At 44.3% G+C, this 23479-nt stretch overlaps 1 protein-coding gene across 5 annotated transcripts in view; it reads left to right on the top strand.

Moving 5' to 3' along the window:
* grid1b (glutamate receptor, ionotropic, delta 1b) overlaps positions 1 to 23479 on the top strand; it is a 533969-nt gene that overhangs the window by 311192 nt on the left and 199298 nt on the right. For all 5 annotated transcript variants that reach the window (XR_012591834.1, XM_074619402.1, XM_074619404.1 and 2 more), the window contains exon 4: positions 14445 to 14650. Coding sequence is in view for 4 of the 5 variants with exons in the window: in XM_074619402.1 (XP_074475503.1) it covers positions 14445 to 14650 (206 nt within the window). In the remaining variant the exon portion in view is untranslated. The remainder of the gene's footprint in view (positions 1 to 14444; positions 14651 to 23479) is intronic.

The following is a 23479-nucleotide window of genomic DNA, read 5'->3' on the forward strand; positions in this document are numbered from 1 at the left end:
GCATGAATAATGGGGTGGGTAGATTTCATTTAGATGGCATACGGACTGTACAGCTGTAGTGACGCAGCCCGGCTGCTATCAACATGCATCGTAATGGATTAAATAATAGAAGCTGTGAAACATGAATATATGGAACTTGAAGAAGCCTGATGTTTTTCATGCCTGCTCGCGCTGCAGAGACGCCCCTCATCCCGCACGCCTCAGATGAGGGTTGATGGGTTTCTGATGGCGGCTGTGAAGTCGCTGGCAGGCCCTTTGATTGGCTTCATTTACATAGCACCTTGGCGTCCTGCAGGGGGAGCGGGAGCAGAGCGGCGAGGGGCATTCGGGAGCCCCCGCATTTGCATTTCATACGCCTGCGTGCTTCACCGTCATACAGTATTCTGATCACGAGGAGAGCCCCGGCTCTTAAATTATACATCGGCCTTGTTAGTGTCAGACCTGTTGATGTGCTAGTAGGCTGCTGAGATGTTGAGAGGCTGCAGATAAAACACAGAGAGAGAGGAGCTGCATGTAGAGAGCACGTCATCATCACAGCCTCTGTTCAGCCTGCATGCTCTCTCTGCATTATTATAAAGAGAAATTACTCTAATTGTGTTAATGAGCACCAAAAGCACAGAGAGAATGCATTAATATCTGTGTGACAGCACCTCTCTAGCAGAGACACTGTTGTTCCTGAAACCTATTCCTAGCTGGAGACCAGTGATGAACTGGTACACTGGTTCTATTTAAAAGCTGGATTTGTCAGTGGAAGCAAAGTAACAGGAACTGATGAAGCATGTTCAGATTTATTTGGAATTATTACCTGTTAAAGGGAAACTTGGATGATTTTCAACCAGCTTTGTATCACTACGATGCGGACAGTATGTGCAAACACTGTCAAACCTCCCTGCAGGCTGCCAGCACCCAGAGCTCCCTGCTCACCCGCCTGCAAAAGTTCTCTGGATGATGCAAAATGTCGTGTTTTGCACCTTCTGCGAAAAATGAGCTAGGGGCTCTGGGCGCCATCATTCATTTGCACGTACCGATACAAAGCCGGTTGGAAATAGTGTACAGTATATCTGCCTGCTCTACACTCTTTGACCAACAGATGGTTTCCTGTGCACATGAAGTCCAGATGAAGCCTCGTGAAATGAACCCTTTTGCAAACCAATTTGCTGGAGAGCTTCATGAAGCTTCATCTCGCCATCACAGCATGAAGGACTGTTCCCGCCTTTTCATTTTGAAAGAGCAACGGCCAATGAGGAAACTCCAACACTCGGCCAACCAATCGTGTACCTTCATCACTCAGTGACAGACTTTAGTGCTAGTAGGGCTGATGGTACGTATCCACAGGGGCGTTTTTTATCCCGAGGGGACGCGACGCTTCCCAGCATTGGACGCTTGGTGTGCTGTCCCTAGAAACAAGGCACTCGGCTCCTGATTGGACGAACGCCTTCCCGCCTTTGGCTGCTGCTCCCAGCTTTCAAACCGGAACCAGTCTGGAGGCTCGTTTGGAAACTTTCTTCTCTTATTTCACGTAAATAGTTCACTGAAATGTGTTTCTGAAAACATTTGAGGCGAGAAATAATCCATGTTGATGAATCTGTCTTTATTTTAGATCAACAACGTTTATTTTAAAAGATCCTCTGGAGTTTGGAGAGGCAGCGAGTCGCGTCGGACGCCCGTGATTTACATAAAGTAGACGAGCCCTCAACATTTTAAGTAAATGAGGAGCGGGCGTTGTGACGCCTAGTCTCTCGAATCGCGACGCCACGCTACCAGAATGCATTGTGCGGCTGCTTACATAGACAATGAATGGAAAGCGTGGAAAGCACGGAGGCTGTGGACACGGACCATGACCCTCTGTGTTTCAGCCAAAAAAAACAGCGTTAATGTCAACGACTGAACTCCTGAAACAAATCTTCTCTTTCTGTTTGCAGTAAACAAATCCTTGTTCATCCTCATTTTCCAGAGTCTGACATGTTGTCAATGGAAAGCAAAAAGTCATCCAACCTTTTCACATGGTTGATAACATCCAGTCGGTCTGAGTGAAGACGCTGGAAGGAGTCTGATGAAAGCCGACACCGTGTTTCCACTTGTTTCTCACGTAATTTGTTGAAGTTTGAATGTTTTCTTTCCCTCTGAGGAAACAGTGGATTTGAGGAAATCCCTCCTAATTTAAGGAGGAAATCCAACCGCAGTTTAATTGAAAGCAGCAACGTCTGACTCGGCTGCTTAAACCCGACTTCTCTTCTTCTGTCTGCCGTCCTCTGGAGTGTGGAAATGCCTTGATGTGTGTTCTGTACTGTTGCGTTTTGCTGTTACGCATCCGTTTGAGCATATAGAGCCACCGTGAACACTAATGAAGCAGACTCTCTGAACCGTGACGCCGAAATCAAATGCAAAAAAGAGAGAATGTGTGATGTAGTGGGAGGCGTTTCCCTGACAGCTCCGTTCATTTATCACCAGACCGTTAGAAAGGACATTTTAATTACCTCCACACACACTGAAGACACCACGGAGAAGAAGAAGAACTGTTGGACTGGGGGATGCAAAATAAAAAGAGGAAGAGAGGAAAGAAAATACACAGAAAGAAAGAAGAAAGGGAAGGGTGAAATAAACAGAGAGAGACGGAGGTGTGTGTTTGTGAGGAGGATAATTGAGCCTTTTCATCCACATTGTCGATGACAGGTGTGACATTTAGTTTAGGAGCGTTCACTTCCTGCTGCGGCTGGATGAGGGCGTTCTCTCTCTACTGAATATCCATAAAACACTCACACACACACACCTGCTAACCTTTTACAGTGTGGTAACTAATGGGCAGGAAACAAAGATGGAGGAAAGCACTGCAACACACACACACACACACCTTTAGCAATGTGATCTTAAAGGAACAGTGTGTAACATTCAGGGGGATCTATTGGCAGAAATGGAATATAATATTAATCATTTTCTTTAGTGTGTAATCACCTGGACGAGTCGTATATATCTATGTAGGGAGCCGGCCGCCATGTTTCTACAGTAGCTCTGTTAACTGTTTCCTGTTTGGGCCGAAGTCAATAACGTTACTCGCTCCGGAGTTAACCCCCCGTCACTCCACTCAGCCGCCGGGAAACACGACAGAGGAAACCTCTGCTGGTCTGCAGACGGTCAGGTGATTCAGATTCCTGCTCTGAAAGTTTTGAATTCTACTTTGCAGAGTGAGATCTCGATCCGACCGGTGTTTTATCACGTCTGCTTTTTTTAATTAGAACATCATCTTTTTTTTCTTTTTCTCGTGAGCTAATGAGTATCTGCAGCCTGTAGGCTTCCTCCTGTAATTAATCCAGACCCGTGGAAAAGGAAGCCGGTCGCTGTTGGGTGCCACTAATCAATATTTACAAGCCGGCCATGTTGAGAAGCACCGGGGGGGGGGCTTCTGTTTTAGGAGCGTTACACCAAAAAGAAGAAGAACACTGTTTCAGTCCTCTGAACTGAGTTCTGTTAGCAGATGTGCTTTCTTGTTGGAGATGCGAGTTCTAAGCGGTAGTTGCAGGTGTGTTTTTGCATCTCATTAACTTGTGAATGTCTCCACAGACACACAGTTCATAATACTTTTATCAGTGGGCCAATGGCGGCCAATCACCATTGTGTTCCCTCATTGGGCGATAGATAGAGACTTAACAGACATTTATTTTTAAATGAAGATCTGCAGGATTATTACTTTGAGATTGTCTTTAGCTCAAGGGTTAGGGGCTGAGGAATGTATTATGGCAGAGTCCTCATCATAAGTGTGAGGTCTTTTTGTCCTGGAGACGACTCAGAGAGAGATAATGAGGACAGCCGGAGGAGTGGAGGGAGGGAGGAGAGGACACAGCTGATTGGAGGGGAGGAAGAGGAGAGGAGGAAGAAGTCTGTAAAGTCTGTTATTCAATGTTATGATGAACGTTATATTCTCTATTCTTCCTCTTTCTTTGTTGTTAAAGGGGCTAAATGAGAGATTGGGAGCGTATCTATTGACTCCACATGGCTCTCAACATGGTGTTGCTATGTACAGCAGACCGTTGCTATGTATAACAGATCATTGATATGTATAACACCCCGTTGCAATGTATAGCAGACCGTCGCTATGTATAACAGATCGTTGATATGTATAACAGATCGTTGATATGTATAATAGAACATTGCTATGTATAGCAGACCGTTGCTATGTATAGCAGACCGTCGCTATGTATAACAGATCGTTGATATGTATAACAGACCGTTGCTATGTATAGCAGACCGTTGCTATGTATAATAGAACGTTGCTATGTACAGCAGACCGTTGCTATGTATAACAGATCATTGATATGTATAACACCCCGTTGCAATGTATAGCAGACCGTCGCTATGTATAACAGATCATTGATATGTATAACACCCCGTTGCAATGTATAGCAGACCGTCGCTATGTATAACAGATCATTGTTATGTATAACACCCCGTTGCAATGTATAGCAGACCGTCGCTATGTATAACAGATCGTTGATATGTATAACAGACCGTTGCTATGTATAGCAGACCGTTGCTATGTATAATAGAACGTTGCTATGTATAGCAGACCGTTGCTATGTATAGCAGACCGTTGCTATGTATAATAGAACGTTGCTATGTATAGCAGACCATTGCTATGAATAGCAGACCGTTGCTATGTATAGCAGACCGTCGCTATGTATAACAGATCGTTGATATGTATAACAGACCGTTGCTATGTATAGCAGACCATTGCTATGTATAGCAGACCGTTGCTATGTATAATAGAACGTTGCTATGTATAGCAGACCGTTGCTATGTATAGCAGACCGTTGCTATGTATAATAGAACGTTGCTATGTATAGCAGACCATTGCTATGAATAGCAGACCGTTGCTATGTATAGCAGACCGTTGCTATGTATAGCAGACTGTTGCTATGTATAACAGATCGTTGCTATGTATAGCAGACCGTTGCTATGTATAGCAGACCGTTGCTATGTATAACAGACCGTTGCTGTGTATAACTGACCATTGCTGTGTATAACAGACCGTTGCTGTGTATAAAACACCGTTGCTATGTATAACAGACCGTTGCTATGAATAGCAGACCATTGCTATGTATAGCAGACCATTGCTATGTATAACAGACCATTGATATGTATAAAACACCGTTGCTATGTATAACAGACCGTTGCTATGAATAGCAGACCGTTGCTATGTATAGCAGACCGTTGCTATGTATAACAGATCATTGATATGTATAACACCCCGTTGCAATGTATAGCAGACCGTCGCTATGTATAACAGATCGTTGATATGTATAACAGATCGTTGATATGTATAATAGAACATTGCTATGTATAGCAGACCGTTGCTATGTATAGCAGACCGTCGCTATGTATAACAGATCGTTGATATGTATAACAGACCGTTGCTATGTATAGCAGACCGTTGCTATGTATAATAGAACGTTGCTATGTACAGCAGACCGTTGCTATGTATAACAGATCATTGATATGTATAACACCCCGTTGCAATGTATAGCAGACCGTCGCTATGTATAACAGATCATTGATATGTATAACACCCCGTTGCAATGTATAGCAGACCGTCGCTATGTATAACAGATCATTGATATGTATAACACCCCGTTGCAATGTATAGCAGACCGTCGCTATGTATAACAGATCATTGTTATGTATAACACCCCGTTGCAATGTATAGCAGACCGTCGCTATGTATAACAGATCGTTGATATGTATAACAGACCGTTGCTATGTATAGCAGACCGTTGCTATGTATAATAGAACGTTGCTATGTATAGCAGACCGTTGCTATGTATAGCAGACCGTTGCTATGTATAATAGAACGTTGCTATGTATAGCAGACCATTGCTATGAATAGCAGACCGTTGCTATGTATAGCAGACCGTCGCTATGTATAACAGATCGTTGATATGTATAACAGACCGTTGCTATGTATAGCAGACCATTGCTATGTATAGCAGACCGTCGCTATGTATAACAGATCATTGATATGTATAACACCCCGTTGCAATGTATAGCAGACCGTCGCTATGTATAACAGATCATTGTTATGTATAACACCCCGTTGCAATGTATAGCAGACCGTCGCTATGTATAACAGATCGTTGATATGTATAACAGACCGTTGCTATGTATAGCAGACCGTTGCTATGTATAATAGAACGTTGCTATGTATAGCAGACCGTTGCTATGTATAGCAGACCGTTGCTATGTATAATAGAACGTTGCTATGTATAGCAGACCATTGCTATGAATAGCAGACCGTTGCTATGTATAGCAGACCGTCGCTATGTATAACAGATCGTTGATATGTATAACAGACCGTTGCTATGTATAGCAGACCATTGCTATGTATAGCAGACCGTTGCTATGTATAATAGAACGTTGCTATGTATAGCAGACCGTTGCTATGTATAGCAGACCGTTGCTATGTATAATAGAACGTTGCTATGTATAGCAGACCATTGCTATGAATAGCAGACCGTTGCTATGTATAGCAGACCGTTGCTATGTATAGCAGACTGTTGCTATGTATAACAGATCGTTGCTATGTATAGCAGACCGTTGCTATGTATAGCAGACCGTTGCTATGTATAACAGACCGTTGCTGTGTATAACTGACCATTGCTGTGTATAACAGACCGTTGCTGTGTATAACAGACCGTTGCTATGTATAGCAGACCATTGCTATGTATAACAGACCTTTGATATGTATAAAAGACCGTTGCTATGTATAACAGACCGTTGTTATGAATAGCAGACCGTTGCTATGTATAGCAGACCGTTGCTATGTATAGCAGACCGTTGCTATGTATAGCAGACCGTTGCTATGTATAGCAGACCGTTGCTATGTATAACAGACCGTTGCTATGTATAACAGACCGTTGCTGTGTATAACAGACCGTTGCTATGTATAGCAGACCGTTGCTATGTATAGCAGACCGTTGCTATGTATAGCAGATCGTTGCTATGTATAATAGACCGTTGCTATGTATAGCAGACCGTTGCTATGTATAACAGACCGTTGCTATGTATAACAGACCGTTGCTATGCTATGCCGGTTGCTGTATGTTAGGAGGAGGTGGCCTGTGAGACAGATCTGTTCTGTTTTGAGGAGCTGAAATCTGATTATTTGGATAATAGCTTCATGATGCTGTCAATGATTCTGCTGTAAATAATTTAGAACGAGGTTATTGGAGTTATGCAGACGGGTTTGGTGCATTATTTGTATATTTATAAGCAAAATGACGGCATTTTTTCATATTGTTGTTGACGCTGTGAGCACACAGGTGCTGGTATATGCTGCAGATAGAGGGGCTGGTACACTATAATGGTCCTGCATGCACGCCAGAGGGAAATATGAAGAAATCAGCTAATGTGGCTGTTGTGTATATTATAGCACTCTTAATCATTATTTTATCTCCGCTGCAGCGTTTCAACGTGATGCATCCTGTCGGTTTTATTTTGATAAAGAAGCTGAAATAACTCCCTCCTTTATGGATGTTTTGTGCTTAATGTTCACCTGATGCAGAAATAACAGGTAGTTAAAGGCAGGCGGAGAACAAAACGTTCAAATTAAAGATTAAAAAACAGACTAAAATACTGCGGTAAAATAAATCCCATCAAACCCTCATTTCTATTCCATTAAAAACGGAGTTACTTAATTAAAACTGAGCCGTTGGTTACAACAAGGTAGACTTTTTTATATGTTTTTTTATTTTATGCCTTTCATTTATCCTCAAGGTGAACGAATAGAATTTTATTTTGTTTTTTTCGGCCCCTTTTTTAATTAATCATTTCTCACTAAAGACAACGACACAGTGTCAATCTGAGTCACTGTCAACTGGTCTTCACTCTCCTGCTGTCGTTTTGTGTCCCCTGCTGGCAGCTCGAGAATAAAACATGTGGAGAGGAGGCGATGTGAATCGTTCCCTCTCGATACTCTCTGACATGTTGTGAACTCTCAGGGTATTTATGTCCCGATCGTCCTGCCGGGTTCCTCGTCGCTCTCAGCTTCTTTGTTGTTGTGATCTGTGAATCATAAGCAAAGTGACGTCTCAGATCAGAGAAGGAAAGCGTCGCCAGGAGCAGGAAGAGATACCTGGACCTCTCTGCTTCCTCTCTCTGAGTCACAGTTTAAACATTTAGCAGGGAGCTTTATTCAGGCTGACTTATGGTAAGTGCAACAGAAGGAACATGTCGCTTTCTATGACCGCAAGTTTACAAAGAACAAGTGCAGAGCTGCTGTGTTTACGGAGGCAGCACGGTGACCTGACGGACGCCGGTTCACTCACTTCTTCCTGAATAAGTCAGCTTCATGAGGCGAGGCACTCTCAGCTAAATATAGAAATAAATACATATTATAATGAGGTTTGGGATGGAAGATGTTCAGGAACAAAGTGGGAAACTATTTGACTATCTTTTGATTTTAAAGGTCAGAGGTTTACATTTCAGCAGCAGATATCTCAGACACATTCAGGGTGTTTTAGTTTTGTAGGACAGGTCAGTGTTGAACGGCCTGAACCAAAACTGTCAACTCGGTGGCTTCTTTAGCTTTTGTAAAGCCTCTGTAAAGCAAATCAAGTGCCCCAAATATGGAAATCAAACATTGACTGTAACAGGAGGCTTCCCTGAGTTCATTCTGATCAAAGCTTTGATTTTGAAATCTCAACAAAAGTGATTAAAACTATGAAAGTTAACTTTTACATTGAGTCGTTAAACGCCTGGTTCAGACTACACGGTGTGTTTATGATGGTCGCTTTGTGAAATTAGACGCCTGAGAGTCATACATTTCTTGTCGTAACTTAAGACACGAGAGACTAGACATCGGTTCCCAACCAATCGCTGGTCGTCTTTCATGATTGGGATGCACCGATACCGATACCAGTATCGGGTATCGGGTCCGATACTGTGCTCATGCATTCGTACTCGCAAAAAGGCTCCGATACCACTTTACAGCAGCATGACGTCTCGTCAGCATCTTTCGGGTCCTATCGCACGTGCTCACGCTCCACCTCCCCGACGGTGCGAGCAAGACAGCCGGTGGTGCCCCCGACCACCCGGGGCCGGGATCCAACCTCAGCCGGTGCGCGCCGGCCCTCACTTTCATTGTGCCACGGGGTTTTGCTTGCACCCTCTGAATCGCGCGAGCGTTAGAGTCCTTGGGCCGTGTTTCAAGACGGGTCGGGTGGGTTGCCGACATCGCCAAAGACCCCTTGCGCCTTTTACGTGGGCCGAGCCCCAATCTGGCGGCATGACGTGGTTGGGGCGCATTGAGGACAGTCCGACCCGGTCGACAGTCGCACCGGGAGCAGGGAGCCCCGTCACGGTGCGGCGTGGTCCGGGCGGGGAGCGCTGTCAAAGCTGCAGCCGCGAGGCACCTTCGCCCCGAGCCTTTCCAAGCCGACCTAGAGCCGGTCATGGCGCACAGCCTCGTATGCGGGACTCCCCAGCCTGCCGTGTGTCGCTCACACCCTCCAGCTGGCTGTTAACGAGGGTCTTTTGGCACAGAGAAGTACTCGTATCGGTGCTCGGTATCAGCGAGTACCCAAATGTAAGTACTCGTACTCGGTCTGAAAAAAAGTGGTATCAGTGCATCCCTACTTCATGACATGCGTGACGTCATCAGGAAGGAAGCTTGATGCTGATGGCAGTAGCATACTCACCGGGGTTGCTGAAGTACCTTTCCTATTTCACGCCAGCTATTTTCTCTTTTTTTCACTCTGTCTGGTAATCCCTTCGCCGTTGTTTCCTGCTGCACGCGCAAATATATTCTGACCTGTTAGTGTTTCTGTCGGGCTGCCGTGAGGCGCCCTAGATGTTGCTTCTAAAACAACCGATCGTCCAGCACTCTTAAATTGAATCGAGTTTTTCAGCCAAACAACTAAATAAGTCTGAATTTTGCCTTGAGATCAAATAATTAGCATGACAACATGCTGCTGAGCTGAGCTGCTGAAAGGCCTTTTTAATGGAGATGAAAAATGTTCTTTTGCATCCAAACCCCGGATGATTTATATCAACCACTTTTTTAATTTTTCCAAATTAGTTTCTCATACTTTTCTTTTCCTCTCTCCTACCTTCAAGGAAGTCATCAGTTTCTGTGTGAATCAGCGTCCAGAGAAGCTGCTGCAGATACAGTAGATAATACTAATAATCCATCACAATGAATCATCTCTGTTGTTCTGTTGGCCAGCAGCTTTTTAAATCACCTTGTGTAACTGAATCAACACATACAAATAACGTCGCTCTGACAACAGTAAGATTAGGCACGATGTTATTAGTGTGATGGATTAACGGAGTCGGGTCATTTTTAAAGTGTGCAGAGTTTCACAGCAACCGGTGTAGGTTAGGACGGAGGGATTTAAAAAGATTTAAAGAGGCTGCACGGTTATGGCCAAAATGATAATCCTGATTATTTTGATCAATATTGATATCACGATTATTTATCACGGTTATTCTTTGATTTTAGAGACGGCATATTTTTATTGCACTTTCACATTAAAGTAAACAGAACACTGTTTTCTGTTCCATGCTGGGCTGCATTCCTCTTAATGTGCATTGAAGGGTGCACAATGTTGGAGAAAAACTGACATAGCAATATCTTTTTCTGCTATATAAATGATATTGCAATATGAAAAAATAAATTTTAAAGTTAAATGCTTCAGTCTGGTGCACTTCGAGAGCAAAATTAACAACATGAAGAGCTGGATAAACAATTTAATGCTCTTAATTTAATCATAAACACACTGGTTGTTAGGGATGCACCGATACCGATACCAGTATCGGATATCGGGTCCGATACTGTGTTCAGGTACTCGCAAAACAGCTCCAATACAACGGCACCGATACCACTTTGCACTTAGCACTGAGGACAGTCCGCCCGGTCGACAGTCGCACCGGGAGCAGGGCCCTTTGTCCACAGTGCGGCGAGGTCCGAGCTGGGAGCGCTGTAAAGCTGCAGCCCAAGCCTTTCCAAGCCGACCTAGAGCCGGTCGCGGCGCACCGCCTCGTATGCGGGACTCCCCAGCCTGCCGTGTGTCGCTCACAGCCTCCAGCTGGCTGTTAACGAGGGTCTTTTGGCACAGAGAAGTACTCGTATCGGTACTCGGTATCGCTGAGTTGCCAAATGTAAGTTCTTGTACTCGGTCTGAAGAAAAGTGGTATCGGTGCATCCCTATTGGTTGTACTGTATAGATAATATCTATACCCAAGATATGCTGCAGAGTTTTCTATGAGCAGAACGCACATTTTAAACGTCAATAGCTCAGGTGATCATGTTCATTTAATTGTGGGAAGCCAAAATTGTGATTGTGATTAATATTCAATTAATTGTGCAGCCCTAGTATGCTTTAGTTGTGTAAAGTATATATAATCTATTATAAATGGGCTAAAACATGCTAAACTAAATGGGCTAATAGACGCTGAACACTGGTCGTGGTTCTATGTGGTACACGTTTGTCGTTCTCAGCTGAAGAACGCTGACATTACCAGATACAGTTTAAACAGACAAACACATAAGTCACATTTGTATTTACATATCACGCTGTCTGCAAATATCAGAAATGTTTGCTGCACAGCGACAACGGGGTAAATATTTGGCTTCTGAATATTTGCCATCCGATCATATTTCCCTGTCGGGTGAATCTAAATGAAATCTGAGACGTTCTCTGCGGCCGGCGGTCGACTTGCCGACTCAGAGAGCGACTCTGAGAGGAGGAGATCGGTGTGACTGATGGGGAGAGATAAGCGGCGGCTCTTCTGCTGGGAGAGGAGTACGTCCCCCCACAGTGCCTTGCTCAAAGTGGCTCTGGAGAAACTGATGAGATGCTGTGGCCGGCGAGGAGCTCGGCAAATTGCTTTCAAGTCTCCCTCCGCTTGTGTTTGAGCTGGAGAGAAGAGGAGGGATTATTTCTTTTTCATTTTGTTGTTGTCCAACAGCATCTGTTGAGGAGAGAGACGACGGACACACTGAGAGCAGGATGGACAGAGACACAGAGACAACAGGACAGAGTGACGGGTTGTAAATGGATGTTAATGCTGGTCATGTGGTGCAGGGATGCATTATGTGATGCTAATGTTGCTGTTGATAATGACATACTGAAGGTTATGTATTATGTGGATGTTACATGTGGAACAATAATAACAGATGCTTATTCAGGTGATTTATCCCGTGAGGCAGCGACTGGAGACAAAGAGATGATATACATGTTTATATCTGTATGATGAGTGGTGAAATACTAGTAGCAGCACATTAGAGGGATGGTTGTGGTGTTTCTCAGTGAGGATGTAGGAGGTATATATCCAGAATCAGTGTCTTACCTACAGTAGATGGCGGTCGGCATGCCCCCAGTTTAGAGAAACAGACAAAGCAGTAAAACGTATTTTGGACACCTAAAAGAGGCCCACTTTCTGACGGGGAACTGAAGCTCTATATATACTGTATATATCACACAATAACACAAACTAACCGATCGATGCAGCGTTGAGCAGCAACTCCTGTGTTCTGGAGTCTGGTGGCTTTAAAGAGAGCGTAGATAATGGCTTCAGAAAGAGCTGTCTGACCGCGAGGTAAAGAGGTGAGAATATTCTAAATATAGCGTACACTTAAACTGCTAAGGATTTTTTAGGTGTCTAAAATGTGTTCAGCTGCTGCTGGAACAAGGCTGATTTTTCTGATCTTTCGCTCCGTGAATAACGGCATCAACCAATCACGTTGTGCAGAACGGGTTGAGCCGCGTCTATATTTATGAAACAACAACACGGAGGCTCCGTCGTCTGAACCAAAACAGCAAACTGTATTACTCTTTTCAACCTTGACAAAGGCAGACCAGATCCACTCCTTCTGTTCTCACCTTTCACAATAAAAGCCCTAGACACATCATATTTGCAGGCGAATATTTTGCATTTTCTTGCCGTTTATTTGCCACGCCGCCGGTGTGTAAGCTCCAACTTCTAACATTTAAGTTTTTGCACACTCTGTAGGTGAGAATAGAGCAAAAGGATTTGTATTTATATATGCATGAATATGTGTTTGCTACAGGTTTTTTGAGGTATCTACAGATAAAGTGCAGTGATGCATGGAGGCTTCACATTCAGTCCCAAACTTCTGAGCAGAATATTAAACAGTGTGTAACATAATGGAGATGCTGATATGTAACGCTGCGCAGCTCAAAGTTTGCAGCTTCGTGGTGATTCAAGCATTTTCCAGGAGGAGATGAAGATTGATATTGACAGCTGATTTTTGGACAGCTGTCTGGATGAGTTGATTAACAGCTTTGCTGATTATAAAGCATGCATATAGATGGATGGATGGATGGACTGGAGCCTCCTGCAGAGCTCCGCCTCAAGTGGTGCCTGACTTCAGTGGAGGACTGTGAATCACAGAGCTCCCCGTTGTTCCACTATAGTGACTGTTTCTGATATTTAGAGGAGAGGAGGGGGGGGACAGACTGACTGACTGACTGACTGATGGATGGATGGATGGATGGATGGATGGATGGACAGAAGATGTAATGGGGGAGAAAGTGAATGTGAAAAAACCCAACTGAGAGAGGGATGATGAGATGAAACAGCTGGAGTTAAAAAAGGAGTGTAGGAGGAGAGAGTGGCAGTCGGAGTCAGTCAGGACTCGGAACAAGCCAGCTGTCAGTGCTAATAGACAGAGAAGGATGGAGGGAGGGGGAAAAGAGGAGGAAAAAGGGGAAGAGATGTTCGGGCCAAACAACCTGTCACCAGCTATAACGGAGCATAACGCAACACAGCTGCCTTGTCTGGATGTCAGGGAAAAGAAACTTCTCTGGCAGTTTGGAATCCAGATGATGCTCTCAAATGGATAGACGCTGTCTGTTTCAGCAGCTCAGCAGAGAGAGAGATAATGGTGTCAGTCAGCTCCAGTCAGCTCCGATGGCGGCCTCTCCGACGTCAGCAGCATCACCGCTCTTATTTTGAAGTTGTGTTGGTGCCCGGCGGTTTGCTTGTGTTTATGGGTCACGAGGAATGTGTGTGTGCCCACGGGACGCTCGCAAGGCAGCAGAGATGAAAGCAGCTTCTGCAGACGTTTGAACTCAGCTTTGAACAGTAATTGACGAGTGAAGGTGTTCAGGTCGGCTTCTCTGTGCTGTCGGTCTGACATCAGCAGGGCTACAGACCGGCTTTTAACATCGGCTGCACTGCTGCGTTATAGTCTGAGTAAATAGTATATAAGTCTAATGCAGTGAGGGCCCAAGAGACAATGTACTACGGAGTATTAGGGCCACATTGAGGGAAAAAACATCTGAGATCTACAGAATAAAGTCGTAACTTAACGAAGAAAGTCGTAATATTATGAGAATAAAGTCATAACTTTACAAGAAAAAAATAAAATAACACGTAAACACATGTTTAGTGATATATATTTGACTCTCTGCCCTCTTTTCTTCCTCCAGATATCCGCGGCCTGCAGGGTTTCCTGGACCAGACGTCCCGTCAGGGCGTGGACGTGGCCCTGCAGCGAGTGGACCGGAACATCAGCAAAGTCTTCACCAACCTCTTCACCACCATGAGGACCGAGGAGCTCAACCGGTACCGGGACACTCTGCGCCGAGCCATCCTGCTGCTCAGCCCCCACGGAGCGCACACGTTCATCCAGCAGGTCGGTGCACGTTCACTTTTACTGGCTACAGCTGCACGTTTGCAGTCTGCATGACTACATCACATGTTTGCACACACAAACTACAGGTATGAGTGGAACATAGTTGTATAACAAATGCATTTGCTGAGAAGTGTGCTTCTACAGAGAGTGAATGATTGTATAAGTGTATAAAAGGAGCAGATAGATGTTTACAGGGAAGAAAACACGTGTTAAAGTGTGATGAAATGAGAAAAACATTTTTCCCTGACTCTATATAAGGAATGGATGAGTGTACGTATGTAAAGACTTTACACTAACATGTGCAACACGTGTGTGCGTACATGTGTTTTTAGAGACTGAATAATTATTATGGATCCCTGCATGTACAATATAGAGACAATTAGAAGTAATTGTACGTACTGCGTTCACACGGTGTCGGCTGGATGGAGGAGAAAAGGAGAAACAGCCTTTATTCTGACATTCATTATACCAAAGTATATAATAAGTGGAATTGATGGTAGTAGTGTTACTGTTCATTTTTCTTCTGATGCCAGCGGTGGCAACAGTTTGTTGACATGTTTGTAGTTCATTTCACCAAGTGGGAGATGTCACAAGTGAGTGTGTTAAAGGTGCAGTGTGGAGGATCTGGCGGTGTCTAGTGGTGAAGTGAAGAGACGGCAACCAACTGAAGCCTCTCCGGTGTGCAGAGCATGTTGGAGAGCTATGGTGGCTGACGGGTGTGTGTGTTTACGCGGGAAGTGAGTGATGGAGTAAGAGAGAGAGAGTGGCGGCGACAGCAGCGAGTAACGTTATCGACTCCGACCCAAGCAGGAAAAGTACTTTTCTCATCTCGTCAAGCTAAACAACTTTATAACCGTTGTTTTTCTCACTGAAACATACTGTACGTTGAAATGTACAAAACTAATGGAGCAAAAACAAACTTAACTACAAAGACAGATGAGTTTGAGGTGTTGGTAACATCTGGAGAGGAATCCAAAGAATAATTACAGTTAGAAGCTTAACGGTTATCATTAAGTTAAGATTCATGTGTAATACACTTTTCCTTTCTTAAGTTAGGATAGGAAGTGTTCATCTGTAATGTTCTTTCTCCTAAATCCGGTCCTAACTGATTAACCTGGTTACCAAACAGACGGGATCTGCAGGTTAAGAAGTTTCTGTAATACTTGATTTTAGGGAACAAGTGAGTTCATGTAAAGGACATGCAAAGGCACATAGGGAACACGTGACTGTGCATACTGTAGGGAATCGGTGACTGTTTAAAGGGAACTAGCCCAAAAGAAGTGTATCACAGGAACAACTTGAGTGTTTGTAAAGAGATGAAGTTTACATGAAGAATCAGTGTGTGTGTCCGTCCTCTCACTGCTCAACACACACACTCACTGAGCATTTAGAAGCCTGTGGTGTGTGTGTGTGTGTGTGTGTGTGTGTCGGTGCCCAGGTGTGAGTGGCCACCTGGAGTGACAGATGGAGCTGGTCGGTCCACACAAACACACACACACACACACACACACACACACACACACGCACACACACCAAGTATGAAAGCTTGTCCAAGGGTATGCTGAGTTTTGCTCAATATTTATTACCTGTTTCATTTTTCACCATGACTCCGGTCCACGGGTCACACTGGTCTGTGTGTGTGTGTGTGTGTGTGTGTGTGTGTGTGTGTGTGTGTGTGTGTGTGTGTGTGTTCAGGGTATTCAGCCATGTTAAGTGAGATAGGGCTATGCTAGCTGCTAATATTAGCTGCTGTAAGCACTCAGCCGGTGTTGTTGCTCTGGATTCGTCGCTGTTCGCTGAGTATTGATGAGTTTAACGATAATGTTATTGATCTCTAACTATTAATTCAGGGTCCCGGCAGTTTGCGTACATTTTCCACAGTAGCAGCAGATATCTGAGGTGTTAACGTTGCCAACGCACGGAGGAAGTGATGTCTGCGTTGGTGACGCTGCAGGGTGCTCCACATGGAGGAACTGACATTCCCTGTGCAGGGAGTACAGTTCATACTCACTGTGGATCAGCTTGTGTGTGTGAGAGAGGGAATGATTTCAATTATTTTTATATAATAATAATAATAATAATAACTTGGATTTATAAAGCGCCTTTCAAGAAACCCAAGGACGCTTAACATCGACACAACAAACAGAACACAACAGTAGCTAGAGGCCATATAGAGGCCTGGTTGAAGAGGTGGGTTTTAAAGAGTTCTTTGAAGCTGTTCTTTATGTTCTGTGTGTGTCTGAGACAAGCAAGAAGAGATACGGGGTGTCATGAGAACCAATACTTCACTACCAGATAGATGACAAAACTCTGAAAACGTGACAGTACTTGTTTTTCTACAACACCGTAGTCACCGTCAGGGCTCGAGACAAACGGCGTCGTGTCAGACACGACAGAGAATATCTTTGGAACGCAGTAAACTCACTATCGACTCGTCCAGGGGATGATAATAATGCTACACTGCAAACAACGGGGCCATTCAGTTACATTATGATGCGTTCAGGCTCTGTTTAGTAAAAATGAGTATTGGGCGAAGGTAGATTATTATTAACGTTATCATGATGCGTTCAAATGTAATCTTGTAAAATGTAGTTTTTGGAGAGAAACTTGAATATATCCAGATGTTTTCACAGGAATATAAAATAGATAATAGAGATGGAATTATGACCTGATTAACTTCAGAACAAACACCTGTATGACAACAGTGATAAAGGAGTGTGTGTTGAAGTACATGATTTATTGTTTAAATGTTGTTTTATACCGTGGTATCGAATTGGTATTGAGAATCGTGTAATTTCACTGGTAATGGTATCGTAACATCCTTAGAAGAGTCATCATTTAGAAGTGTAAGATACTTCACGGTTATCAGATTTTACAAAATCAATTTATCGTTAGTTGTCATAACGTACAGACGGAGCTTTGAAATGCATGTATGCAATTTCATATCGCAGTACGTATGCAATGATTACCTCCCGTGCATCATAGGAGGCTTACGTGGCTAATAAATATAACAAACTCTGCATCAGTGTTGAGAAACGTGTTCTTGGGGGGAAATGCATCGTGGGTAGTTCAAGGCTCCCAGGAAAATAGAGCATCTGCAACAAGAACATGGACCGACAGCTCTGCCTGTTCTAGAAAGTTTGAACTCTCAGCAGTAAAACCTCCATATTTCATACATTATCATAATTCAGTGCAGAACGAATAATTATTGATGACACTTTTTAAAAATGTTTCCTAATTATGTTGGTTTTTTTCCTCAATATGGTTTGTGTAAATGGACGGTGGAAGACACTATGTGATTAAGTGATTAGGTATGCATGGACTGTGTGTGTGTGTGTGTGTGGCTTATTAAACATTTACATGGTTTGTGATTATCGGTATGACCTCTGTGTGTGTGCGTAAGAGAGAGAGATATTTCCCTCCATTGAGCAGCAGACAATACGCTTTCTGTGAACATGGACATGTATTCATGGCTGTTGTTGTCGGTGTCTCACACAAACACACGCACACACACTGCTCGCCTCATTCATACTGGCGTCCTGGACTTCTTTCTTACAGATCTCTGCATGCCAGTAGTGTGTTTCTGTGTGTTTCTGTGTGTGTGCGTGCTTCTCATTTCTGTTCAGACTGCCAGTCAAGCTGTGTTGCCATGGCAGCAGCTTTAAGTATTAATGCAGCTCTCTCTCTCTCTCTCTCTCTCTCTCTCTCTCTCTCTCTCTCTCTCTCTCTCTCCATCTCTTCCAAGAACAAACATGGTTGTTTTTATATCTAATCTGACTGCTCACCCCTCACATGTTGCATACATAACAACTAGGGGGATGTATCGCACTTTTTTTAATGCCAGAATGGATATATCTGCTTCATCTGAGTCTATGTGGAGGGAGAAGGAAGTTACCGCTTCTATTGTGGTAGTCTGAGTAACGTGACGTCATATCCGTTCCGTATCCGTCAACCAAAACAAACCTCAGAAAGTATAAAACGTTGGAGGGTCAGCGTGGATACGACCTGCACCCTCACATGTTAACTCCAGCGTGGTAAACACTACACATCCAGTAAAGGATGGAAACACTTTGACAGGAAAAGCAGAGCTAGACAGAGCAGAGCTGAAGCTGCACGCTAACGTCTAAAAAAGGACAAAATATGTCCGAAAATAAGTCAAAACAAAGGCTGGAAAAAGTCAGAAAAAAAAAAAGCTGAAATATGTCCAAAAAATATCTGAAATATATCCGAAAAAAGGCCGAAAAAATGCCAAAGTATGTCCGAAATATGCCCCAAAAAAAGGATGAAAAATGTCCGAAAAAAGTCAGAAATATGTCCAAAAAAATGCCGATATGTCTGAAATAAAGTCTAAAAAAATATCCGAAATATTTCCGAAAAAAAAGTCTAAAAAAAGCAGAAAAATGTCAAACAATATCCAATAAAAAGTTAGAAGGAAACGTTATCGTATCTCCGTGGTCAAATGGGCCGACGCTACAACTGTAGAGCACCCAGATACTGACATTTGTGTTCTCTGCATTGAAACGGCACCGATGGAGCTGACCATGGATGGATAAAGAGAACGGAGCTGACGGGAGAGCTAGAGACCACCTTGGAGAAGCACAGCCAGCGCAGAGCGATTTAGCTGATTACGTGTTGGGAGGCGTTGGAAGTTTATTTTGAAAAGACACTGCATGCATGTAACAACAGGAAACTGACACGCCGAGGTACCTAGTGCGTCAGAGTTTGAACTGAGGAGCACTGACCGAACGTTGTATTGATTATTAGCATAATGCGTAGCGGGTTTACTATATTAGTTTAGTAAAGTAAAGCTGAGGCTCGTCTTCAGGTGTGACTGTGGAGTGTGTTCATGTTAATGTTGGACTGCAAGTGTCTGTGAGTGGGAGGCTGAGGCACAGAAACAAATGGCTTCTGTGTGTGTGTGTGTGTGTGTGTGTGTGTGTGTGTGTGTGTGCGTGTGTGTGTGTGTGTGTGTGTGTGTGCGCGCGCGCGCGCGTGCGCGTGTGCGTGTGTGTGTTGACGCTGAGACATTCATTAGCACCGGGACATGACAGTGTGGGAAGGTGAGACCGAGCTGAATGGAAGTTGCACTCTTAAAATGTCATAGAAACGTGAAGAAACACACACACACACACACACACACACACACACACACACACACACACACACACACACACACGCACACACCATGATAACAAAACCCACTGGCTCTGAGTCTCGCTGCCAGAACTTGTTGGTACTTCCTGTTTCTGTTGTTTACCGTCCTCCTGGCTGCTGCTGGAGACGGTCTTTAGTCTTTCGTCTTTAGGCTTCGGCCTGGTTTCAACCTGGTCTTCTATATTTCACTCTTCAATCAGAAGTCATCGTTCCACTCAGCTGAGCGTGAGCTGATCACATTATTAACGCGCTGACCTTAAAACATCGTGTGTTATCCGGTAACTGTTGAGAGTTTTACAATCAGAGTTTTGTGTTCGGATCGATCACTCTTCTCCTTTTCCCCAAAGACGTTCAGATGATGGAGGATTGTCTTGCTATCAGTGAAGAATGCTCTCATCCACTGTTCGTAGCTTTACCTACGAAATGTAATGCGCTCTTATTTGTATACTGTATATCCCACAAAATCAATCTGTATGTAATCCACAAAACCGTGAACCAGAGCGACAAACGCTGCGTAGGGAGGAGGTCGGGGTGGATGGGACGGTCAGCAGACTTTCCCCAGGAGACCGCTGTTCATGTCCCGTGTGAAACCAGAAGTCAACGTTGATTTATTCGTCACGTCACTTCAGTACTTTCTCCACTTCAGTAGTTATTTTTACCCTAACCACCATCTTTTCCTAAACCTAACGAAGTAGTTTCCTGTGAAGCCGGAAGTTTATTTTGAAAAGCCGTGCGAGCATGTATCAGGTGGAAATTGACACGTGTTGCTGGACATTTTGAACGCACAAAAAATGAGGAATAACTTCTTGTAAGACATCGTACGAACCGTTGAGGATACATCGATCAGCGACGCTGGATGCTTTGCAAACTGTGAGCATGCTAATGTAATGCTAACATTAGCATGCTGACAAGCTGGATGTGCTCTTGACTAAAGCGGTTGATAGCGTTCCCGCCCACAGCGCGGGTTAGGGTTCATAGTTTAGTGTTGAATTTGTTGGATCCGTTACTAACACCACCACAGCACCAGACCATCCATCGGACCAAATGAGGCCATATCGAGCTTTATCTATGTCCCCCACAGTAACTGTGTTTACACGCCTTCATTTACTCTACTAGAACCTGAACGTCTGGCGGCTGCGTGCTCTGACTCTGAAGTCAACATGTTAACATCCAACAGCTGTTTACATGCTCCGTTCATGATGTTAGCATGCTGCACCGTGCAGATAATGAACCTGTGATTTAGGTAACAACATGTCCGTTCCTCTGGCGCCACCCTCAGGACAAACATTACATGTTTACCCCCCAGTAGAACAGGAGTTAGTCCTTCACCCAACAATGTGTGTGTGTTGGTATTGATCAGCGGAGGCTCGCCGCACCGCGCCGCACCGCGCAGCGCAGCTGATGTGTCTTTGAGACGTTTATTACTGCTCCTGTCTCTGTTGGTGTCTCTGCATGAATCACAGTCAGCTGTCAGTTGACTGTGTGAATCATTATCGAGTATGTGTGAATCCAGGCAGGCGAATTAGCAACACACACGCACACGCGCACACGCACACACACGCACACACACGCAGTCGGGTGTCTTCACACCTGAAGCTGCCATGTTGCTGTGTGCTTTAATGTGTAATCATCATTGATTTCTGCCTCCTCCTTTCCCTTTATTTGTCTTCATTCTCTCCTCATCTCTCTCCATTTCCACTCTTTTCCTTTTCTGCTTCCTCATTTCCTTGTTTCCATTCCTATTTTTCTCTTTCCTTCCTTTCTCCCTATCCTCGGTCTCTCTTGCTACCCCTCATTTCTCCCTACCGTTCTGTCTTCTCTCCTCCATCTACTGGTCGTGTCTAAAAGGCAGGGTCTGAAATTAGCACTCGCCACATGCAGGTTAAATTGTTGGCAGTGGCGGGTAAAATCATCATGCCATCCACCACTTTGGCAGAAGAAGGGAAAACGCTCGGGATGGGAATAGAGAATCGGTTCCCGTTGAGAACCAGTTTCTAGTCGTCCGATTCGATTGTCCCGTATTGATTCATTTGTATTGATGCTTTCCAACAGTTCTGCATGCACAATGACGCAACGGCTCACGAACGCTGTCTCATGTTTCAGTTTGTTTGGGACCGGAGACACAGCGGAGAGAGAACAAAGCACTCAACGTGGCGCTACTAAACGTGGCGCTACTAAACCTGACGGATGCACCTTATTGTTTCCCTGATAAAGCGACACAATGTTGAAATCATCAGGAGGAGAGTTAGTGACGTTAGCTGTTAACAGCACCGTCCTGACTGGATTAATAAAGGAGTTACTAACATTAACGGAGGTTCCATTGATTATTGTATGGTGCATTCAAGCTCTGTTCAGTAAAAATGACTATTTGGTGAAGGTAAATTACAACTTTATCATGATGTGTTCAAATTTAGTCTTGTAAAATGTGGTTTTTGGTGTATTGATGTAAAATATATCGAACGTTGAATGGCACAAGATCTAAAATGTTATTCCTTCGTTTGGCGCAGAGATTTCAAAAGTTGCAGATAAAATTTCAGACCCTGCTGGAAGGTAACCTGTAAATTGCAAAAACTTCCAAAAACTCTTGCGAGACTCGCTTCCCGACGACCTCCTGACCTCAACCATCTCACAAGAGTTTCACTATTTACATGTTACCTTCCAGCCACGACCACATCTACTCTTCTTTCTGCGTCCTCTCCCTCTTTTTTCTCCTATCCCGTCTTCATAACTTGTTCCCCTTCCCTCCTTCCTCCTCTCTCCTCCCTCTTTTCAATCCCTTCCTCCTTTCCTACCTTCCTTTATCCTCGTCTCCCTCCCTCTCCATCCCTCTTTCCTATTTCTCCTCTTCTCTATAAATAAAGAGATAGAGGTAGAGAGAGTGAGGGATGGATGGAGGAGGAGTGTAAATCACTGTAGGAGTGAAGTTTAGATTGGGAGGCGGGACGAAGCTCTCGGTAGCCGCGGGAGACAGATTGACTGACAGGATCCTATCAGGCTGGTGACACCTACACACTTCTGTGTGTGTGTGTGTGTGTGTGTGTGTGTGTGTGTGTGTGTGTGTGTGTGTGTTTCACATGTCCTCGAGGTAAAAACCCTGCAACAGCAAATTGAAAATGACCTCAATAAACACAAGCACAGACATTTTCTCCCCCATCTCTCCATCTCACTGACACACACACACACACACACACACACACTAAAGCCTGGTTTATGCTCGCCGTAGTGAAGCCTGCGTGAGTTGTGTGCGCCAGAAAAATCATGGCTTTCACGTGGTGCACGAAGGCTCCGCAAGTTGCCGGTGGTTTGCCGTGCAGCATTCATTCCTATGAAAGTGTCTCAGTGGAGCATGAAGCCAAAATGACTCGACTACCGAGTAGAAAAGTACCCGGATCTTCTGGCGATCTTCCTCATCCATTGGGCCCATGGAGCGGGTGCAGTAGCGCCCGCTCAATCACGGGGTCACAGCCGTCACGCTGTCGTCACGGCTCGCTAACTCCGCCTCCCAGCCCTCGCTCCAGCCTCCGTCTCATTCACGCATTTCACATTGTTTTTACGACCTGTTGGGTCTTATTAACACAGTTTGTCCTCCATGGTTCTTGTTGTTTGAGCCGAAGGGCAGGGACTCATTGGACAGTCAACATATTGCATATATGCACATCTGTATAATGAGTGTGT

Source organism: Sebastes fasciatus, chromosome 20, assembly GCF_043250625.1.
Source record: "Sebastes fasciatus isolate fSebFas1 chromosome 20, fSebFas1.pri, whole genome shotgun sequence".
Taxonomy (NCBI): Eukaryota; Metazoa; Chordata; class Actinopteri; order Perciformes; family Sebastidae; genus Sebastes; species Sebastes fasciatus.